Source organism: Mytilus edulis, chromosome 1 (genome assembly GCF_963676685.1).
Source record: "Mytilus edulis chromosome 1, xbMytEdul2.2, whole genome shotgun sequence".
Taxonomy (NCBI): domain Eukaryota; kingdom Metazoa; phylum Mollusca; class Bivalvia; order Mytilida; family Mytilidae; genus Mytilus; species Mytilus edulis.
Genome location: NC_092344.1, coordinates 62,675,087 through 62,698,309, shown reverse-complemented (window position 1 = coordinate 62,698,309; position 23,223 = coordinate 62,675,087). Strand labels below are relative to the sequence as shown.

Sequence of the window (23,223 nt, the reverse complement as noted above, 5' to 3'; positions counted from 1 at the left end):
TTTGATTATTACTCAAAGGGTTTGGGTCAAATAAAGTTTATTGCATATAGATGTCTCTGAACATAGAAATGTAATATTGCAGGTGAGGGATCCGACCCTTGGCTAGCGAAGATGTCTTTGATATTAATTTGTCCTCATTCTATTTTCAGTATTTTAGTATTTGATTTAAACTCATCACAATACTATTGATTTTTGTCATTTTAGAGATGAATTTGCGTATACCATGTTTACGTTCAGCTCTTTTGATTGTCAATGTAATGAATGGAATGGTGCAATGTGGTTTACCATGTACTTCATGTAGACCAAAATTCATCTGTGATTACCGTGGCCACTTGACACTGTTTAAATTTTTAAAATTTAAAAATTTTTAAGGCGTCACTGGAGTTTTAAGTGCAGATGTTCGCCTACTACGACACCTAAACCAAGTAATTTTTAGTTATTTTTATTATCATTATTAATTTATTACTAAAAAGATTGAAACCATATAGCTTTATGTAAAATTGTAAAATGTTCCAGCTGAGAAAAGGGTATCCTGTAGATTGTTCATTTGATCGAATAAATGTTGGCGTACCCTATGCAGCTGTAATTCAGTACATTTTATAAGATCAAAAATCTTACTTTTAGATTTCATGATATTCATAAAGATGGCTTAGTGAGAATAACTTTGGATATAAATAAAAGGATATGCACGATATTCGCAAATAAGACAGCTACACAACGGAACCGTCACCCATATACAGGATATCAGCCGTCAATACAATATGACAAGCACTAAACGCGTTCTGTTTCTATACAAGTTGTGACTAAATTAAACAGAAATTGTCAAACCTCTACCAGCAAAACCTGCTCGAAATAATAATTTAAAATGATCAAAATATGATTCCTGCAGAAAGTCACAATGATAAGTATAGTGAGTTTAAACTCAGGTTTCCCTTCTACCGGTAAACCCTGTGTCCCATATGTTGATACCTATGCTCAATATTGAATTTATTTGAAACAGATTTTTCAGTCTACTTTTCTAGTTAAAGGAAGACAATAAAAATCGGTACAGGAAGAGTGCGTTACTTGATCTGAAAAAAATATCGACAATTTGATCATTGATATTATGTTGAGTCCTAAAATAAAGCTTTATTACAACTATCACATCAACTTAACATGTTACAGCTGACATGAAAATGAGGAAAAGGTCATATAAACCAAACAAGAAATGCATGTTCACCTTACAATCATTCAATAACTAAATATCGTTGACCTATTGCTTATAGTTTCTTTGAAACAGACTTTAACAAGCAAACTAAACATTGACCAATGAAAATGAGGTCAAGGTCAGATGAACCATGCCAGGCAGACATATACAGCTAACAATTCTTTCATACAACTAATATAGTTGATCTATTGCTCAAAGTTTGAGAAAAACAGACCAAAACACAAAAACTTAACACTGAGCAATGAACCATGAAATTGAGGTCAATGTCAAATAAAACCTGCGACTAACATGTTCATCATAAAATATTTCCATACACCAAATATAGTTGAATTATTGCATATAGTATTAGAAACAAGAGTTTATTAGATAACCAGATGCTCCGCATGGCGCAGCTTTATACGACCGCAGAGGTTGAACCCTGAACGGTTGGGGCAAGTATGGACACAACATTCAAGCTGGATTCAGCTCTAAATTGGGACTGTGATTAAATAGGTTTCTGACACAGAATGAATGTGGTCTAATGAACTTAAAATTTTTGTTTTGCCTTTGAGCAATTCACTATGCTGTTGAATATTAATCCTCTCAAAAAAAATTGAAGAAATTTTCTTTTAGTTATGAAATCTGAAATGAGAAAAATTGACACCCCACCCCCCACCCCCCAATTTTTTTTCTCACATCCCCCTTTCCCTTATTCCAAAACTGATCTCAATTCAAATTTCTAATGGCCCCTAGCAATAACTACTCATTTAAATACATCATAAAATATTAAAATGTAAAAAAGTGCTTGTTATCACTGAATGGTAAAGATTGTTTTAATTTATCAGTTGGTAGTAAAAGTGAATATACATTGTATATTGTATAAAACAATGATTTAAGTTGATTCAACTACTATTCTGGACAAAGAAAGATAACTCCAATTGAAAATTTCTTGCTATTGCACAATATTGTGCAATTAAACATTCTTGCTATTGCGCAATACTGTGCAATTGAAAATACTTGCCATTGCACAATACTGTGCAATTGAAGATTTCTTGCTATTGCGCAATACTGTGCAATTGATAATTTCTTGCTATTGCACAATACTGAAATGAGGTCAAGTTCAGATGAATAATGCCAGGCAGACAAGTACAGCTAATAATTCTTCCATACAACAAACAGTTAACCTATTGCTTATAGTTCAAGAAAAACAGACCAAAACTAAAAAAAACTTTGTCCACTGAACCATGAAAATGAGGTCAGGGTCAGTTGACACCTGCCAGCTAGTCATGTACACCTTACAATCATTCTAAAGTCGCAGGTTCGACAAAAAAGCCAAAACTTGAAAACTGAACTTTGACCACTGAACCATGAAAATGAGGGCAAGGTCATATGACACATGCCGGCTAGACATAAACCACTTACAATCAGTCCATGAGGCATCTATATACAAAGTTTGAAGCATCCAGGTCTTCCACCTTGTAAAATATAAAGCTTTAGAAAAGTTAGCTAATGCTGCTGCCATAGACGCCGGATCACTTTCCCTATGTCAAGCTTTTTGCAAGAAAAGTCACAGGCTCGACAAAATTAAACTGTAACAGACAATAAATTATGTCAAATATTTTTTTCAGGTATCCACAGCATACCCTTGTATCCATCTTGATTACTATAGATAAGGATTTTGCCAGATGGTGCATTTTGCCTATTTCAAAATACTTTTATTTTGTTTATAAAGCAATCACTACAATTCTTAAAAGATATTGTTACATCTTTTTTTAAATAAATGAGCTATTACTCATTAATTTTGTCATCTATAGATACCTATTTTTGCATTACATAAGTTGTTTTTTTTTTGTTTTTTTTTTTACAGTTAATGATGTTTTTCCACTAAATCCATTAGATATTGGATGTGTTATGATTGTTTTTTTAGTCTTAGAAACTTGATTTTATTTTATTAGTTGCTATCGACCTTGAACTTCCTTTCAATAACTGAGAGTACTCTCAGTTATGTACTTTTTGTCTTTTGTGTTCTTGTTAGTTTTTTATGCGTTGCATCAATATGACGAGTTAAGCGCTTTTCAACAATTGGAAATACAACTTTAAAATTTTGATGGATTCAGTTGAGGATTATGCCAGGCAATGGGCTAAGCGCGAGAAGGAAGACGTAGACACTCTTTCCGAATGGATTAAGGCAGTGAGGTCCTTGATACAAATCAGAATTAAGAAACTGAAAGGGTCTATCAATGCCCATGCTACGTCGATCTTTAAAGACCCAAATGTTGCAAAACACCTATCCTACCTCCATGACAAATATGTTGTTGTCCCCGCAGATAAAGCCCCAAACAACATCGTTTTTGTGTGTAAAACTCATTACATTAACTGCTTGATAAACGAATTAGGTATTGACAATTCTCTTGCATGGAAACTCAACATATATCCTCACGACACTTACCAAAGAGGAAATCCGGGATAATCATAGGTCTGTTCTGTGTTCCTTTGGACTTTCAACCAAAGATGAAGAATGGATCTTCCATCCATGTATTGGATACCTAAACTACATAAATGTCCTTACAAACAACGGTATATTGCTGGGTCTTCCAAGTGGTCCACGAAACCTCTTTCTAAATTATTAACATCTATTTTATCAGAAATCAAGGACGGGCTTCAAAGTTATTGTGAAACTGCCTACTCTAGAGGGGGCGTGAATCAGATGTGGATACTTAAAAATTCCAAAGATCTTTTAGAGTACATACAATCTAACTCTCTTTCATCTTGTAACAGTATTAAAACATTTGACTTTTCTACTCTTTACACAAGTATTCCACATTCCAAACTAAGAGACAAATTGAAAGAGTTGGTATTGCTTTGCTTCATAAAAAAAGAATGGCCAACGTAGATACAAGTATTTCTCTTAGGGAGGGATAAATCCTACTTTGTAAAGGATCACTCTGATTCAAACAAAAAAATCTCTGAAACTGATATTATCAAGATGCTTGATTTCTTGATTAACAACATATTTGGTACATTCGGAGGACGTGTTTTTCAACAGACTGTTGGCATTCCAATTATTATGAGGCTGAATTCAAGCAGGAACTTTTTAGGAAGAAAGATAAGAAGTTAGCTACAATATCCTTTAACTCTACTTTCCGCTATATAGATGATGTTCTTTCACTAAATAATTCAAAATTTGGTGACTATGTGGAACGCATCTATCCCATCAAGATAGAGATAAAGGATACTACAGACACAGTTAAATCGTCCTCATATCTTGATTTACATCTAGAAATTGACAATGAGGGTTGGTTGAAAACAAAATTTCAACAAAAGAGATGATTTCAGCTTTCCAATTGTGAACTTTCCATTTCTAAGTAGCAACATTCCAGCAGCACCTGCATACAGGGTCTATATCTCTAAAATTGATACGATATTCCTGTGCTTGCATTTCCTATCATGATTTTCTTGATAGAGGGTTGCTGCTCACAAGGAAGCTATTAAACCAAGAGTTCCAAATGGTGAAGTTGAAATCATCCCTTCGTAAATTTTACGGACGCCATCACGAGTTGGTTGACAGTTATGGAATAACCATTTCACAAATGATATCGGATATGTTCCTTACGTCGTAACTACAATCCCCTTCCCTTCATGAATGTGACCTACCGAATTAGACTATTAACCGGATTTGTTATCACATAAGCAACACGACGGGTGCCACATGTGGAGCAGGATCTGCTTACCCTTCCAGAGCACCTGAGATCACCCCTAGTTTTTTGGTGCGGTTCGTGTTGTTTATTCTTTAGTTTTCTATGTTGTGTCATGTGTGCTGTTGTTTGTTTGTCTTTTTCATTTTTAGCCATGGCGTTGTCAGTTTGTTTTAGATTTATGAGTTTGACTGTCCCTTTGGTATCTTTCGTCCCTCTTTTCTCAGCTGGGTTTTTTCCATAGTTTCTGGTGTCACTCTTATAAAACTGTCCCAGGTTATAAGGAGGGTTTGGGCTCCCATATTATGTATGTTTCAGTTCAAAGTCTGGAGAATGATGTTCAGTAGTTGTCGTTTGCTGCTGTATAGCATGCAAGTTTTTCATTTATAATTTTATACTTAACAAAATAGCTCACTATGCAGTATGGGTTTTGCTCATTGTTGAAGGTTGTTTAGTGACCTATAGTTGTTAACCTCTGTGTCATTTGGTCTTTGATGGAGAGCTTTTTTCCCCTCTCAATCCTACATCTTTTTTAAGAAACTATTAAAAGCAAGCCTATGTCTTCAAGTTTTTTTATTTTCAATTTACATAACAACTTCATTTGCCGTATTTTGATCAATGAAATGATGGATTTACAAATGGATGACAGATGAATATTTTTAACAATATTTTTTACAACAAATATAAATTAGTTATGAACAAAATAATTAAATCAGCAAAAAAAAATAATGGATTAAAATGAAGACAACAATTCTATAGAAGAATGTTCTTAATTTGATGTCAGGAATTAAATAAAAACGTTTCTAAACATATTGCATGCAGTGGTTTCAATTATGTTTTTCCTATTTTTGAATAAACATTAGCAAACTGAACAAAATTTGAAGGATTCCATAAACCAATTCATTAGCTTAATTTTTGTTTCATAAATGGAATGAAACTGAACTGTCTACCATGTAAATTAGATAAAAATCATTGATTTATAATGGCTTCCTCATTTCTATAAGAAACTTGGAAATTTAAATACAATCCATTATTATAAAAAAAAATCGTGAATGATATATAAATAAGCATATAAAAATACAATACAAACTGAAATAAAAAGAATTAGATATAATAATTTTAAATAACTATTATAAAGTTAGGATTTCATTGTAAATTTTTTGGTAGATTTTAAAAACACATAAAAATGATTAAAAGATAAATAGTTTTGTCTTAAAATTATAATTGCCAGCAATTTCACAAAATTCAACGCAAAATAAAAATAAATTTTAAAGATCAATAGAAAAAGGTAATGTTAAAGATTTCAAATCCCCATAAAATTGAAAATGTATAAATGCAAATTATTTATGACATTCAAATGCACATATTTTATTTATCAGGTAGATTGGCAAGTAGAAAATGAATTAAATGCATTAAAAAAAAACAGCCTAACTTTCAAACACCTGGAATGTATACCTGTACAATAGTAAGAGAGTAAAAAGCTGGATTAAAAAAAAATGTAAATATATAAAAAGATTTCAAAATTTAATTTTTTTTATTTGAAATTGACTTTCAGATTTTTGCTGCTGATTATTTGTATAAAGGATTTCTTTTTCTTCTTACAAAACGTAACATGCAACAATCAAAAGAACAAAAAAATCAAGACAGGTAAAGTTTCTCTGACTATTCATACAAAATGTATGAGAATAAATGAATATTCATACAAAATGTAGGAGAATAAATGAATTTTTATTAGCATGAACATATATATCTAATAAAGATACTGCAAATTTCTGAATATTTTACTAGGAGCGTATTCTGAGATGTAATTTTCTTTGAATATAATGAAAAATTGAGGTGATTTACATGACAAGTTAATAGGATATGCATTTAACCTTTGTACCCCACAGTTTTAATGCCTGTGCTATTATAGATCCAGAGAAGTTAAATTTAGCCTTTGCTATTTCATAAATACAGAAATACCATAAAGTTGTCTCAGAATACAAAATTTATTTATGTCATAAATAAAGTTCTATAAAAAAATAATATTCAAAATACAAACAAGATTTTATACAGTCAGTGAGGGGGGATAAGACCTTTATCGGGACTCCGGGATCAAGAGTTTATAAGCTCAGGATTGCGGGATTGACCCATTTGGGATCCAGGAATTCTTTTTTTCGAATTTCTGGATTTGGGATTTCAATTTATTTAAATTCGAGACCTCGGGATTTCATGTTTTTAAGCCTGGGATTTTGGGATCAGGACACCTCCTACCCTCCCTCGTCAGTGGTTGTAAATCAAAAATGTTAGTGTTATAAATACAATTTGAATGCACAGATAGCATGGATACTGTGTAAAATAATGTTAAATAGTATTTTCAAAAGAATTGTTTGAATTCATAATATTAGATATTCTTGATCAATGAGAACTTGTTTTGGTATACTCTTTTGAAATTATTACCCAGAAACTCCAGATTCTAAAACCATGGGTTTCTATGGCTACCAAATTGTTGTTGAAAAGACGAAAAACCAAAAAAAAAAACATGAATTATTAGTTGCTATAGTTGAAAGAAAAATATATTGTAAAATTCAAATTTTCATTAAATTTGCCATACAACTCTACCCTTTACACTGCATATTCACTGTGTATTCTGATAAAAAGAAACGACAATAAACATTTTACAAAAATATATTATGCATAGAATACCACGATCATAACATCTAAAACAACCTTTGCATTTTGGACGGCTTCATATCAGCAGAGATTCAACAATTTATGCATAGAAAAATTAAAACATTTTCCCTAAGATCAATTTATATCAAAAACATCAGATCATTGTATTAAGTTGCTGAATTTTCTTCTAAGTAAGAAGAAATTAAACTGGATTTCTTTTCAACAAATTTTGCCTTTTCCTAATACATAAATATGTAATCACAGCGGTGAACTTTGTGTTTCATTTGTTCTTCTGCACCAATTTAAATCACATAAAAGTAGCAAAAATAAGAGTAGAACTCTTTTAAAATTCCCAGGCACAATTCATAAAAAAATTCACAACACTTTGTGCAAAACTGCTGAATTAGCCATTCATATCTTTTAGTAAATTTTCCTTTTCTTCATTTAAGAAAAAAACTTTAAAACTTTTTATTTCTCATACCCCATCAGGGTTATGACAGATTTTCTTCTTTTTTATTTGATAAATACACCAATTTTCAAATTATAAAGAGAACTTTTATTCTATGAAATCAATTCCTCCAAACTTGACATAAAAATATTCCACCTATATAAACCTAAGTTATACCATCTGATATTATAAAATGAAATAAATTTTTTGTCTTTGCAAGTGTAATCCACACCCCCAATTTAACAATCATATAATAAAATTGGTAAACAAACGTAAAAATGTTATATGCTGCCAATATTTTAAATAAAACAAAAACTATTCAACATATTACTACACCCTAAAAACTATTGTCCTTAGACTGGCCATATAGTTCCATGCCATGTCACAACAAGTGATCTGATAGCATTTTTTGTCAAACTCAACAACATTTTTACTTTAGTCTTAATACGGTTGATTTGACAACAGACCAACTGCATTCTCTTTGTTTAAAGTAGTTAAGAATAGTGTTTACTTCACATCAACTCTTTCCTCCTAGTACAAATACTGTTCTCAAGGAAAATCTCTGTCTTCAATGACCAAGTCTATAATCCCAAAACTCTCTTTTCTTTGAATCAGCTGTCATAGCAACTGTTGTCACAAATACTCTCCTGGAAACGGTTGTCATAAAAACTCTCTTTCCACGTAAAGTGAGACAGTTTTACTGTTTTTCATCACTCCCACAGCGTCATCATGTTGAACATTATTAAAATCTTGCCCATTCACCTGCAAAAGAGAGAAAAATCAATTTTCAACTGTTGAAATGAAAAGGTTTTGATCTTTGTCAATTTATACTAATAATTTCAACACCAGAACATTTTCTCTTTGAAGATTAATTATGGTTTCTTACATATTAATTTTTTTTCTGAATTATAGTTCTCTGCAATTTAGTTTGAATATAGACAATAGACCATACTTTATTGATAAACCTCAGACACATAGGTGTACAAGAGGACATATATATATCTGAATTATATAGTTCTCTGCAATTTAGTTTGAAAAAAAACCCCTTTTATATCTTAAATTAATAAACCTCCTTATGAATTGTAATTCAACAAGAATAACAAATTTTGTTAGTTTTAAAAAACTTTAGTTGTTCACTTCCGTCATTTAAAATAACAACATGACAACAAATGAATCCTTTTCTGAAGAAACCATACATAAAAGTTTAAAAAAAACTTATTCAATGTCCTGTAAGAATAATATTGGATCTGATGTCTTAACTTTTTATGATTTTGGGTTTCAAAACTTTTTGTCTTGAGCATACCCTATAAATAATAAAGGTATTCCCCAAAATATGTGCTGTGCACACTGGAGTTAAAATATTCATGTTTAAATTTACCAAGTTTGTTTGTATGCTGAAAATTATTTCATCTACAGAATTCAGTTTGAATTTCTTAATTCATACTCAAAAAGAAAACTTCAAAATATCACAAAGTGTATACAAAATGCTATATACACAGCTAGGAAAAAAATAATAGACATTTATGATTAGTATAATTTTAAAAACGTATGAATGAGTATAAGCTCAACAAAAAAATCAAACATTTCAGCAATCACAAACAAGCAATCATGTCCAGGAATGGCAGACAGCAATTCTTGCAGTATAAAATGTATCTTTTAAAGTTCCTACCACCTTTCCCTTCCAAACCCCAAAATACAAAACAAAATTTCAATCATTTTATTATTTTTTTCAATTACTAGTCATGCTAGAGAAACAAATAAATGTTAATTTTAAATTTAAAGACGAACACAGATGTTGTTAAAATTCAAACAAATCCTTGAAGTAATAGAAATTTCTTTAAAAATTATATTCTCCATTTAATAAAAACCCTAAAAATAATGAAAATTATTCATCTTACTGACATTTTGACTTTTGTAATGGTCAAACAAGGAATATATATATATAAATTATCTCCCTTTAATTTAATATTTCAATTGATTATAATATTTCCCTATCTGAACAAAAATAAAGGATAAGGAACATAAGTGCCTGGTAAAGAGAATCCTTTAACCAGCAAAAATTATTTGCAAACCCCAAAAATCAATCACGAATGACCATTCATTTTAAATCAACTGTCCACTGTTAGAATCGTGATGATGGTACATTAGTAAGAATTACGATGAAACTAAAGATGTTACTATGTGAGCGTTTCTTACTCTCATCCTCAGTGATAGGGTAAAAGAAATGAGTGTCAAAATGAGGGTGCTGTTCCCCATGCTGCAAATTAAATCATAGAGGAATTATGGTAGCTAAATTATCAGACTTTTTTTAAATTTGATTTTACAACAAATTTATAATTCTGCAAAGCAGAATAAGCATACAAAAGAAATAACTATATTTTCTTGTTTCTGATTATGGTTCATGTTTTTGTATTCTTAATTATTATAAGTTTTTTTTTCATTCAGTCACATATCTTCACAGTATTTCTATCCCACTAGACTAGTAGTAATAATATTTTCAGAGTTTTAACATTAATGATCTGTGATTACTTGTAGAACCACATCCCCTGTTCTTATAAAAAAAAATCTATACTAAAACACACAATTATACATACTGTTATTTCTACTAACTATCCATTATTTCCACTATTTTTTCCAAAATGTGCAAAAGGTAATCAAAAATTTTCCATTTTCAAAAGACATTGACATCATCCATTGTGGTGTTTCATATGTAATATTGCTAAAATAATGTCTACCAAATTTTGTACAACTTATCTTTTAAACAACTTTTTTGCACACTTTTGAAAGTAATAGCCAGCATTTGTAATTACAATATTGTAGGTAATGTGAATGGTTAAGATCATTATTAAGATATTCTTTCAAAAAACAGACTGATAATTTTTTTTACCTCTAATAATTTATCTCCTGGTCTGAGTGACATGGTGGCAGGACCATCTGACGAGACTTTGGTTATAAATATACCCTGTAATACAAAAATATTATATATAAATATTTCATTTGTAATGAATAAGCGAACAATTGAAATTACATATTTGTTTAATTGTTTATCTGTGAGTTCTTTTTTATTACTCTAGGCCAAGGTGACAATGGCTTCTACAAAGACCGTCATATTTTTTTAAAATTCACATGTTTTGATAAATGCATTAAAACATTAAGTTTTTATTTCAATTACTGTTGAACTTTTTATACTATAAGTTATGTTGATCTGTTATATACATTTGTATCTAATAAAATTGACCAACTTCTTAATATTAGTCAGACTGTACGTGTACGGTCCGACCATATGCGTACGGTCCAAATACTCATACGGTCTGGAACATTTACATTTGTGAATTATGACTCTGCAATTGTAAATTTGATGCATTCAAATAATTTTTGAAGAGACCCTGTTCTACTTAAATAGTATATCAGTAAATAAGTGGTAATAATCTACGAAGAATATTTACTGTTATCATATTTCCTGATCTGACTTTATAAAATTAGGCATACATTTTGAAGCATTTAATTAACCCTTGAATTTAATTAATCATTTCTGTCATCGTGAATTGTTGTGTGTATCTAATATAAAATTCCCTTACGATCTTTCTGCATCATCAAGAGTGTTTACTAAATATCCTTTACATGCGACAAGATTTTTACTTTGCATCTCATCTCACATTCGAATTAGTATATCTAATTATACAATTATCTAAATTTTTAGTTCAGAATTATATATTTCTATTGTAATTGTGACTTTAAGTCTAAACATTATGATTAGTAATTAAATAAGTTCATTATAAAATATGCAGTGACTCAGTCAGCAATGTCAAAGAATCCAGGAGCTTGTCTATTCATAGAAAGCTTTTAAAGTATGCTTAGAATAGACCTGGCCTTGCGGTCATAAAAATTTCTCAGACTCAAGAATCAACCAATCAAAATACTGGATTTTGTGTTTCGAGCACTTATTTTGTACTCAAGAGTACTGAGTAAAGATTTTTAACAAGAGCCCTGACCTGATTTATAATGGTGTAACACATTTTGAGATTGGTTTCAAACATCACCCACTTAAGCTCTATTGCATTAGCCTGAGCATCAGTATCAGGTCTAAATTTTACGTAATCATGCACATATGCAGTACTGCCAGAAAAATAACAAGACACTGTAAAACTGATATCACCTTTTCTACATTTAAGGTGGTACCTAACACTACAGGGAGATAACTCTGTAAAGTCAGCTAAACGTTTTAATTACATTGTGTTGTAAATGGAATATTAAGCTTCTCAATGATCAAAATTGGTGTCTGTCAAACTGCTATATAAGCAGTGTACTTTTTCTGACAAAAGGGTTGGTTCAAAATTTTTGATTATTTTATATTTTTGTTAAATGGTCAAAGTAAATACTTTGACAAAATTTTATGAAAATTAAATTAGTCAAATTAATTTTAGTGGAAGTGTTGGGTACCACCTTAAAGGGTGAATGAGAGCAAGTGATGGACTGTTTGTTGTCTTGATGTTTTATTGATGTATACCCTACAACTACTTTTATAAGTATTTGATAAAAGAACGTTTTTACAAACTGAAGACTCAGAAAGATGTCTGGTCTATGTTACATAATCTTTTAACAATTGTTGACGGCTCAGTTGCATACCGAACGCCTATGTCTCACATCTTCAACAATAGAAGGCGAGACAAAAATTGTTGATACTATTAAAAGTGACAACTGTATGTTTGTTATTGTAGATGACTTATCAATATTTTTTTGTCATGATTTTCTGCAATTAATTTGGAATCATAAATATTAACTTAAAACTTTAAAAAAAAATCAAAATATAAATTGACTAAAATTTGTTTTGTAAATCATATTACTTTTAATAATAGAGCAGTTTATTTTTTTAAAGATTTTAAATGGAATTCAAAATTGATCTAATTTGATAAGATATGGAGACACACCCATTTAGTACTTTACTTATATGCTTATTTACTTATGTTCATGGTCTTTAACTGGAGATGGATTGTAAGCATTAGGATGTATTTCATTACAATACTTAAAATAGTTCAAATTGGGAGACGCATGTTCATAATTGAATAACATTACTCGCTCATTAACTTATGTGTCTGTGAAAGAAAATTGCTGTAAACTAAATAAGCATTAGGGAGATCTTTGGACTAGCTATAGTTGGATAAACATGATATATGAGTGTAGTATGAACAACTCCATTTAGAAATGTAAATCTAAGGAGATATACTAAAATAAAAATTCTTTTGAGAATACTGCTGCCAACTAAAGAAAAACATTCAAGCTATGCCATTTTAATCTCAGAATAAATAATTCCCTTTTGGGACAAACTAGTTTGGGTGAGATTTTCAGTTTTCTCCGACTTTGACAATCTTGATCTGAAACTGACAATCTCTACCTGAAATGTCCCAGATTTCCCTGTTATGCAGTTATGCTAATGTTGTTTACCTTTTTTTATAGCTCTGATCACACAAAAATAAGACTGCACAAATTGCAGGTCAGATTCCTTATCCACACCAGAAACAGAATTTTACTCAATACTGTCTGAGATTTTAGCACTCTTGATCAGAAATGATACAAATATTACAAACAGATAAAATACATGAAAAGAAGCAATTAAATATGATGCCATATAATTAATCCAACTGAAGCATGCACTCTATTGGAGTTGAAATAGACATTTTTTTTTAAATACATACAAGTAAAAAAAAATTAAAAAATTAAATGAACAAATTACATATTGTACACCCTAAAAATGATACACTCATATCAAACTCTCATCTATCATCTACCTGCTAATGAGTTATATTTTACAAATCACTTTCAAAGGATCTGTTTCTATATTATTTTTAGTTTACTTCCAAATTTCATAATTCAGAGGTTATCTCCCATTTGCATGATTTTGATTGAATTTGATTATCATGATTATCATGATTATTGTCAACAGGAAATGATTTTAAAATAAAATAAAATGGAAACATAAACAACTTCCAAAAGTTAAGAAATTGCTATATACTTGTAAGAAATATCTTCTTCAAAAATAAATGTCTAAACTAATTGCAAACCAAAAATGGGAAATAACTCTGCACTGAAAATAGGAAATTGCAAAAATTGACTATTATATAAATCTAGAAGTCTAAGGTGATATTATTACTACATTGAACTACAGTTGATGAAACTGGAAAATTTAAAATACATGTTTGTATGGGAGTTAATTAAAGTGATTTTTCTCAGGGTGTGCATATGCAAAGTTCAGAATCAATGCTCAAAACCAGACAGGTCTATTAGTTATGAATCAAAATCTTTATTTTTCATGAATTTTAGTATTCAACAGTAAGTGTCTTATAGATAGGTTATTGCTTTAACAAAAATAAGCATTGAACATTCTGATGAAGGTAAATCCAGAAAAAAAACTTCAGATACATGAAATTTAAAATTTGTTACTTTTATTTTATGTATTAATTTCAAGTCCAATAAATATTGATAAAGATAATAAAACAACAAATATACACATTATCAATGATGGATACAAAAATGCACACCCTGATTTATCCAGGATTTTAAAGTACCCCATCCCTTCTCGGGAATTAAATTAAAAAACAAAAATAACACTGATACAAACATGATAAAAGTTACAAAACATGACCAGATGTAGGATGATACCCACCATCGTGATATATTAGCAGATATTAGTCCACAAAGTGAAAAGGTTAAAGGTTAGGAGACACTCACATTGTCATCTGGTCTGTAAGGGTTCCCTTGGGAACCAATGCCACCTGCGATGCTAAAACCTAACCCGGGATTCTTTGTTATTGCAACATGGAACTGTAAATATATATTGTCGTTTATTTTATTGAACCGAACGAAATTAAATAAATTAACCATAAATAGAAATGGACACTTGAATGGGACAGGAAATTTTACCCTCCTCCCCAATAATTTTGTGGGGCTCTTTAAACATTTGTTTAACGTCCAAAACCAAACAAATCCTCATGTTAAAATATTTTCAAGAATTTGAATTGTATTTTTGTTTCTCCATTAACCATAAAATTGATGCATTCATTTTTCATTTGTACGATACCATTATCCCCCATTTGTGGCATTAGCATAAGGGTTCTGCAATATAAAGCTGTTATGAGACTTTTATTTTTCAGACTATTATAAAGGAGACACACTTAAGTTAGTGGATTTTAAAAGCAGTTGTGAAAATGATACAAAATGAGATGATAACATATAAATACTATACTTCACACAAGACGTATTATTTGAGGCAATTGTTTAGGTTAATGTACCATCATATGCTTCACACGACAAAGGTTACTTCACACAAGACATATCATTTGTGGCAATGTTTTTGTAGATGTTTCATCAACTTTTGAATTTCAAGTGATGGCATCATTTGGAAATAAACTTTTTTGGGGAAGTTTTAAACTATTCTCAACCAAAACTACCTCTATATATTTAATTGCTACCAGAGATGAAAAAAGAGTTGAACAAAACAAAAAATTGAATTTCCAAAAAACTTCCTTGTGCTACAACTATTCACTACAAATTCATTTTACAAATAAAATTTAAAAGCATTTGAGACAAAGACCACTGGCAAAAATGTAGATAATTTTGACTGCCCAATAACCTATAAAAATATAAAGCTTTAAAAATTGCCTACAAAATTACCTGCCTAATGAAGCTTAGTTGTAAAATAAAAATTTAAGACTAATTCATACATGTATTCAACACTAACCTTATCATATTTCTTTGAATTCTGTGTATACACTGGTACAGATGAGGATGAGGCTGATGATGAATGATCTGGTGTTGCCTCTCTTGATGGGAAATCTTTTGCGTTTGGAGTTGAATAAGTGTATGAGGATGGATCAGGTGGTGCTCTAGATGGGGGTGGCATGCCATACCCTGCATAACACAATAGAACATGCATAACTTTTATCCCATGAACATGATCTTTTCATTCAATAACACAATGATAACTTATTAGATGCAGAAATATGATAAATGTTCAAACAAGTACCTTTTTGTGCCTATTATTGAGTAGGAGTACATCTCAACATATATAGCACACCCAAAGCATTCTCAATTAATGGAAGCACATGCACAAAGATCATGTCTTGCAAGCGTCAAACTCAATTTAATTGTATTGAAATGCAGAAATGTATAAATTACATTGTATGATCATTCTTTCGGAGAAGACTTGCATTTCATTCATATTTTTAATACAGTAGATACCTCAAGACATGCGAGTTAAGCGATATATGTGAAAGACAAATACATCGTATATACACTATAATCATAATAAATACACAGGTTTTGCATATTTTTTGACTGTATGGTCATCATGCATTCATACCATTTCTATTGCAAAGTTCATATTATACTTTAGGGTTCTCAGATATCAATTTTTATTAAGGGCATAACGGACGGTGTTTATCTTATTTATGTATCTATTTAACAACAATTTTCAATAGAGATTAATATGCATATCACATGGTCTTTCTGTTTACCTTTAAGAGGTATTTTGTTGTATATGAACATCCACATTTTACCTGGAATAATCCCTTTAAGGTGGTACCCAACACTTTAACTAAATTCAATTTGGCTCTTTTAATTTTCATAAAATCTTGTCTAAGTACATGTATTTACTTTGACCATCTAACAAAAATATTAAAATATCAAAAAATTTTAACCAACCATTTTATCAGAAAAATTACACTGGTTATATAGCAGTTTGACAAATACCAATTTTGATCATTGAGAAACTTTATGTACCCTTTACAACACAACATAATTAAAACGTTTAGCTGACTTTACAGAGTTATCTCCCTGTAGTGTTAGGTACCACCTTAATACACACCCATGACAAAAGAAATGAAGTTAACCAAATGATCATAAACAAATGATTTCCATTCTGAACTAACTTAGGTTGTTTTCAAATTATCTCCCTTGTCCCACTGTTTGAAAAAATCATAATACATTTAATAATCAATTAAATCAGACTTCCTGCATATTTCTTCCAAATAGGAGTCATCTGAGAACATTGAAGTATTTTCATATGACTAATTCTAAAAAAAAAAATGTGTGAAATGTATACAAGACCTTATGCACATGTAACATGTATAACAAACGAAAATGGCTCAAATTTTCAGAAGTATACAGGCTTAATAGGCAAAGGGTGTTCAATTAACATACAAGATGTATTTGATGTTTCTGAATGAACTGGCATAAAAACACCTGGAAAGTAAAATGTAAATGCAAGAAATATTTAATCTATGTAAATTATCAGGAGTATGAGATTGTCAATGATTGTCTGAAGTCTAATCATTGTTATCTAAAAAAATAATCTTGTTACGCCAATTCAAATTCATTCTCAGGTAAACTTCTGTGAATTAAAATGACTTTAAATGGTTTTAATTTAAAAGCATTTTTTATATAATTTATCATTAAGATCAAAGTAAAAGCAGTTCTATAACATTTTTGTTAAGATTGTAAATAATGCTTAAAATAGTGCATCATAATCAGGGTGTAGAAAAATTGCTGTTACAGGGATAAAGAAATTAGCACATTTCCTTTAAGAATTAAATACTATTGTTCAGAAAGTTATTTTTTTCCAGAATATGTTTTTACCTGAGTATTTAGATGGAGAATCAGTTTGATCTAAGTGTAACTGATGATAGCCACTATCGGTAGAACTTGAGACTTGTGACACCTGAGAAAGAGGATCATCGGACTTGTACATCTCAACATCATCATATGTTGACATCACAGGGTTACGACTATCACCAGGTTCAAAAGATGACCCTGAATTATAGGGGTCATAATAATGTTTATGTGAATGATTGCTATCGTTTGGAGAATTCCGATGACTACTTTGTTCACGGCTCCCATAACCTGATTCTCTCGGCGAGTCCCTAGAATTTCGCCTCTCATCACCTGCAACTGACCCTGGTGTCCTTGACCTCTCAGGGTTGGTTTGAGATAATGGAGTCATGCTCCGTTTTGACATTTCTGGAGTCCGTAAATTTTCATTTGTGATATAACTAGCACTATACACATTATTTCCATAAGAAATGTCATTTTGACGATTATTTGATTGATGTTGGTTACCATGGTAACCTTGGGTCCGATGTTCATTTTGTCTATCACAGATTTCAGTATTTGGGACTTCATTGATTCGTTGATACATAATCGGAGAATTACTAGGCCTTTTGTCATAATTATATACACCACCAAATGGAGAAGTCCTACTTGGAGTGGGAGGTAACTTTCTAACTGCTCCTGCCCCCTGCAGATAGGGAGGGGCAGGTTTGTAGGGTGGTGGTCTATCAGTAGGAGAACTATTCTGTTGTGTCTAAAGTAAAATTGGAGAGTACAATTAATATCATGAATAAAGACATATATATAAGAACTTATGATTAACAATATTTAGGTTAATCTATTTCTTAAAAGCTTATTAAAATTGAAAATTGATGACTTCAAGCAGCCTGATTAGCTTGCAACCCTAAACAGTTGGCTACTTTGACAATGTCTATTGTTGCATGCCCTTTCAAGGCATGATATTACATAAAGACAATATTATATCTAGCATCTGTAGAAAACTCCCTATCTTCATGATCTTGGTCATTGTTGGTATACATGCTGACTATGTGGTATGGGCTTTGCTCATTGTTGTAGGCCGTACGGTGACCTATAGTTGTTAATGTCAGTTTCAATTTAGTCTTTTGTGGATAGTTGTCTCATTGGCAATCATACCACATCTTCTTTTTCATATGGTATAGTTAAGTATGTTGTAATTAAAGATAGCATAACATATCTTATGGTCAAAGTCATACAGCTATTATCCTAATGATTGTAGTTTAAAGGTTTGGTTGGCTAGCTGGCTTCAAACTTCTATTACGAAAGCATGCAAGAAAAGCATTAAAAATAAAATAGAACCTGATAAGGAATAGCAAATACTCATATGTTCAATAAATACCATGTATTGTCATGTGTATCAATTTTTTCGATGTTTTAACATCTACGTCATTTAGTCTCTTTTGGAAAAGCTGTCCAATTAGCAACCATACTACATATTCTTATTTCTATATAAAATGCCATTTGAACATGGACCCAAGTAACAAACATAAAACATGATCTTAAATTCCTAAATACAAACCAAAGGCAGTAACTGTACTAACCCTTCTCTGATAATTCTGAGACAGCACATTATCATTATACATATCTTTCCTCCAATCAGAAGCCTCATTATCGTCATTATTACTTCCACTAGCACTATTTGACCTTGACCTTGAGGTATTAAATGTGAATCCTGATGGAGGGTCAGATGAGACAGGAGTACTTTGGTCTATAATTTTACTATGATGAAATTGACTTGGCGATGGGGGCTGATATGACAGAGTTGATAAATTTTTGTTTTCAACAGCTTTTTGACTATTGTGTTGCAACTGTTGTGAATACAGATCGTCATTTCGTACAACTACACGTCGATTATGAGACAATTGTGGAGTCCTATTCACATTTTCACCTTGAGGTGTCCGATTGAAATTTTCTCCATAAGGAGACCGATTCACATTTTCACCTTGAGGTGTCCGATTGAAATTTTCTCCATAAGGAGACTGATTCACGTTTTCAGCATGTGAAGCCCTATTCAGAATTTCTCCATGTAAAGATTGATTCACATTTTCAACATGAGGCGTCCGATTCACACTATTATCACCGAGTGGTGTCCGACTAGCACTTTCAAGCTGTGTTTTCATATGCCCAAGATCAGCTTGATTAGGTCTATTCATATTTTGAGGATTACTATTTAAATTATAAGGAAGACTATTTGATTTAGACTGACTACGTAAAGGCTGCTGTTGCACCCTGTAGGCAGTATTTTGTGTCCGTTGAGAATATCCTTCAACATCACTAGAATATCCATCTTTACGCCTTGGTTTACAAGGAGTTACTGTTATATCACTATTACCGCCATACTGTGCTAACATTTGCTGCCTGCTGTATCTCGTTACACCAGACTCACTCCTATAACCCGTATCAGAATCGTAATCTCGATGACTTCGATGTTTTCTATTTTGTGATTGATTCACTGGAGCATATCCATACTGAGAAAATGACTTGGCAAGTTCATTAGGAGATGCATATGCAAATCCTGGAGACTGCTGGGGTTTTCCTCCCCTTGAATAATCCTGATTTTGTGTTGAAACATTTGGATTTGATCCATACGCTGAATTAGGACGAGAGTTTTCTCGTCCAGAAAATCCCCCATCATCCTCATCTGCTCCATTCATCTTCTTGCCTTTACCTAGAACTAAAATAATAGAGTTGTGTTTATAAACTATGCTAAAAAATTCTGCAGATATATTACAATTGTTCACTTTAAAATAATTTAAATGTTTAAAATTTTGTTTAACACTTGATGAAGTAATGGTTTCTAGTTGTTTTTTTTTTAATGAATTCTATGTTATGATCATTCAAATCAATTTTTATTTCATGAATTCAATAATTTTTTCTCTTGATTGTTTTAAGTCATAGGCCATATTAGAAGACAACGTTTTCAAAAGACTCCCCCCCTCCCCCATTGGCTTTTAAACAAATTTTGTAATTGTAGATGATTATTTCCAAGCATTTAAAACTCTTTAAAATGCTTGGAAATTCAAATCAAAAGGGGTTTATATGGAGTCTAAACTCATGACACTACAAACATGACAAACCTCTCTCTATGTACATGAAGAAATATTTTTGAATTCACATTTGAACCATTTTACACAGCCGAAATGTCCACATCTTATTCATAAATTCATTATTGCCTCATGTATTAATTTGACATATCTACTGAAGAAAACATACCTTTCATGGGAACTTGTGGAGGCTTACAATCAGGAGTTATCTCCCCACTATGACGCTTTGTCCTCTCTTTAGTTAATCTGACCTGTGACAAGTCAAGTGTCAATTCCTGTTCTGCTGAATTCCCTCTGTGGTGCATTCTAGCTTTATCTTTGGCAAGCTTTTCCTTAAAAAAAATATAAAATAATTATATTTTCATTTTATTGTATTTCAAATACATTTTTTTCAAACAGATGAATTTACAAAATCTTAAAATTCAGAACTTTCTATTTGACAATTTGTATGTATTTGTTTTTTAATCTATAATGGCTGGTGTCACAGTCTTCTATCACAGAGAGTGCTGAATGCACACAAATTTAATGTAAGAACAAAATAGACTCGATTCCAAGGCCAAATGCACACAATTTCATTTAAATTGTTGTCTAAAAAAATATGAGTTCTGTTAAAAGATTTAAACACATCTATAGGTTGGTTAAATTAACTTGAATTAATAAATTGTAGTCAGTTTCTTTATTTTGAACAATTAGTTAGGGTCTAAAAAAGTACTTATATACCCTGTATTGGTTTAAATTCTGGAAAAGCCCTAATTCAAGTTTCATGATGATTTTTCTATATTAGCATATTAAATTTTAGTACATTAATTGTACTAACCAACAAAAAGCATGTTTCAAAACATTTAGAAAAATCATTTTCAATTATCATCATATTTTTTAAATTTCCCTAAAAATTGGAGCTAAAGACAAATTCAGACTAATTCAAAGTCCTTAAAGTGTAAGATGTAAGTTACAATAATCTTAGAAATGATTTATCAAGCTGTTCTAACTTCTATACAAGGCGACCAAATAAGGTGAAATATTATTGATATATAACCAGATAGTTTTGCCAAATTGAAATATATTATCTGGGGTCAAAACAAGATGTGAAGTAGAAGCTATAGCTATTGTTCCTTACTTTGTCATAACGGTATAATCTATGTGTCTCATGTAATGAAGGAGATGATGGTTTGGTGATTCTAGCTTCTCTGACATGTACATCATTGAGGTCAGCTCCTCCTGTTGGTGACACCTAAAATAGAGATTACAAATATTTTCTTTTTATCTTATATTACAAATGCAAACTGTAAAAATTTGAAGCTTTAATTTTTGTAGGTTATTCATTTATAAAAAGTGTAGTACTACGGTAATTATATTTTGTGTGGTCATGCTTCATATCTTTAAGATATGCCATTCATTAACCTATCTCAAATAAGTGAGTGCTTTTCTACATTGCTAAGCCAGGTGAGTGAAGAAATTTAAAACTCTTGTGAGCAAAACTGAATACCTGCCAACTTTTCAAAATGCCCATGGAGGTTTTGCGTGCAAGATGGCTGTCATAGTCCTAAAAAACCTTCAAGGGGCCTTCAGATACTTTTTAATGTTGTTTTTTGGCTTCTTCTTACTTTTATAAGCCTATAGTCATTGTAAAATTGATTGTTTTGTTTAAAATTGTGGACTAAATTGCTCTTTCAAAATTTCAATTTTGGAGCCTCCATGGGGGAAATCCCCCGCAAATAGTGACAGTTGGCAGGTATGAAACTGTCTCAAATAATTTGAGATTGATAAAAAGTTCATTATTTCATTTTATTTGTAGCTTCGTACAAATACTTCCTCTTTTAGTGATAATTTTACAAAAGATCTATCCTTCCTGAAGTAAAGCAAGCATGTTATAATCTAAAATGGCACCATCTAAAAATCCCTCACAACAGAAGGAATAACTTGGGGCTCTTATAGCTTGATGCTCTGTGTGAGCCAAGGCTCCAAGGTGTACTCTGACCTATACTGGTTTACTTTTACAAATTAGGAGTTGGAAGGAGAGTTGTCTCATTGGCACTCAAACCACATCTCCTTATATCTATTTACAATAATTGGGTTTGCATCTCAGACATTTTTTGACCACCAACATTTCTCTTTGTCTTTTTTTTCTCTCTCTTTCTCTCTCTCAATCCGTTAATGATTCTGCATGTACCATATTTACTTTTTGTATGTTGCTACTTTATTTATTTGGAAGGGTTGTGTTTGTTTTTGATAGCTTCTTTTTTTCCAAATGTAAGTTCTGTTGAAATCTCTTCAGTTGATTGTTTCATACATGAAAATTTTTCTTAATCTCTAAAAATTCAAATATACATGCAACAATAAAAATGTTTTCTATGGTCATCCCAAGCAAACTAAATATCTAATAAAAAGTGCATTAATAAACTGTAGTTACAATGAAATATGATCTACAGCCAGGTTATTCAAATTTAAATGGTGCAAAAGTATAATATGACATGCAGTTAGTGCACTTCCACCAAGCTTAAATATAAACCTATCAGTATATTACTTTTAAGGTAGATCGGGCCTATTCAAAGTTTCTAT

At 31.1% G+C, this 23,223-nt stretch overlaps 1 protein-coding gene across 9 annotated transcripts in view; it reads right to left on the bottom strand.

The window, feature by feature from the left end:
• Nucleotides 1-8,034: 8,034 nt before the first annotated feature.
• The window catches only part of LOC139486303 (leucine-rich repeat-containing protein 7-like), a 74,267-nt gene continuing 59,078 nt past the window's right edge, over nucleotides 8,035-23,223 (bottom strand). For 4 of the 9 annotated variants that reach the window (XM_071271140.1, XM_071271176.1, XM_071271129.1 and 1 more), the window contains 8 exons: nucleotides 21,782-21,895; nucleotides 20,834-20,996; nucleotides 19,162-20,294; nucleotides 17,612-18,335; nucleotides 15,717-15,886; nucleotides 14,708-14,800; nucleotides 10,869-10,943; nucleotides 8,035-8,743 (listed from right to left, as the gene is read on the bottom strand). In XM_071271140.1, the coding sequence (XP_071127241.1) occupies nucleotides 8,642-8,743; nucleotides 10,869-10,943; nucleotides 14,708-14,800; nucleotides 15,717-15,886; nucleotides 17,612-18,335; nucleotides 19,162-20,294; nucleotides 20,834-20,996; nucleotides 21,782-21,895 (2,574 nt within the window). In that variant the 3' untranslated portion in view covers nucleotides 8,035-8,641. Of the gene's footprint in view, nucleotides 8,744-10,868; nucleotides 10,944-14,707; nucleotides 14,801-15,716; nucleotides 16,546-16,866; nucleotides 18,336-19,161; nucleotides 20,295-20,833; nucleotides 20,997-21,781; nucleotides 21,896-23,223 lie in introns of all 9 variants that reach the window. The other 5 variants (XM_071271159.1, XM_071271194.1, XM_071271150.1 and 2 more) reach the window with 2 other exon arrangements.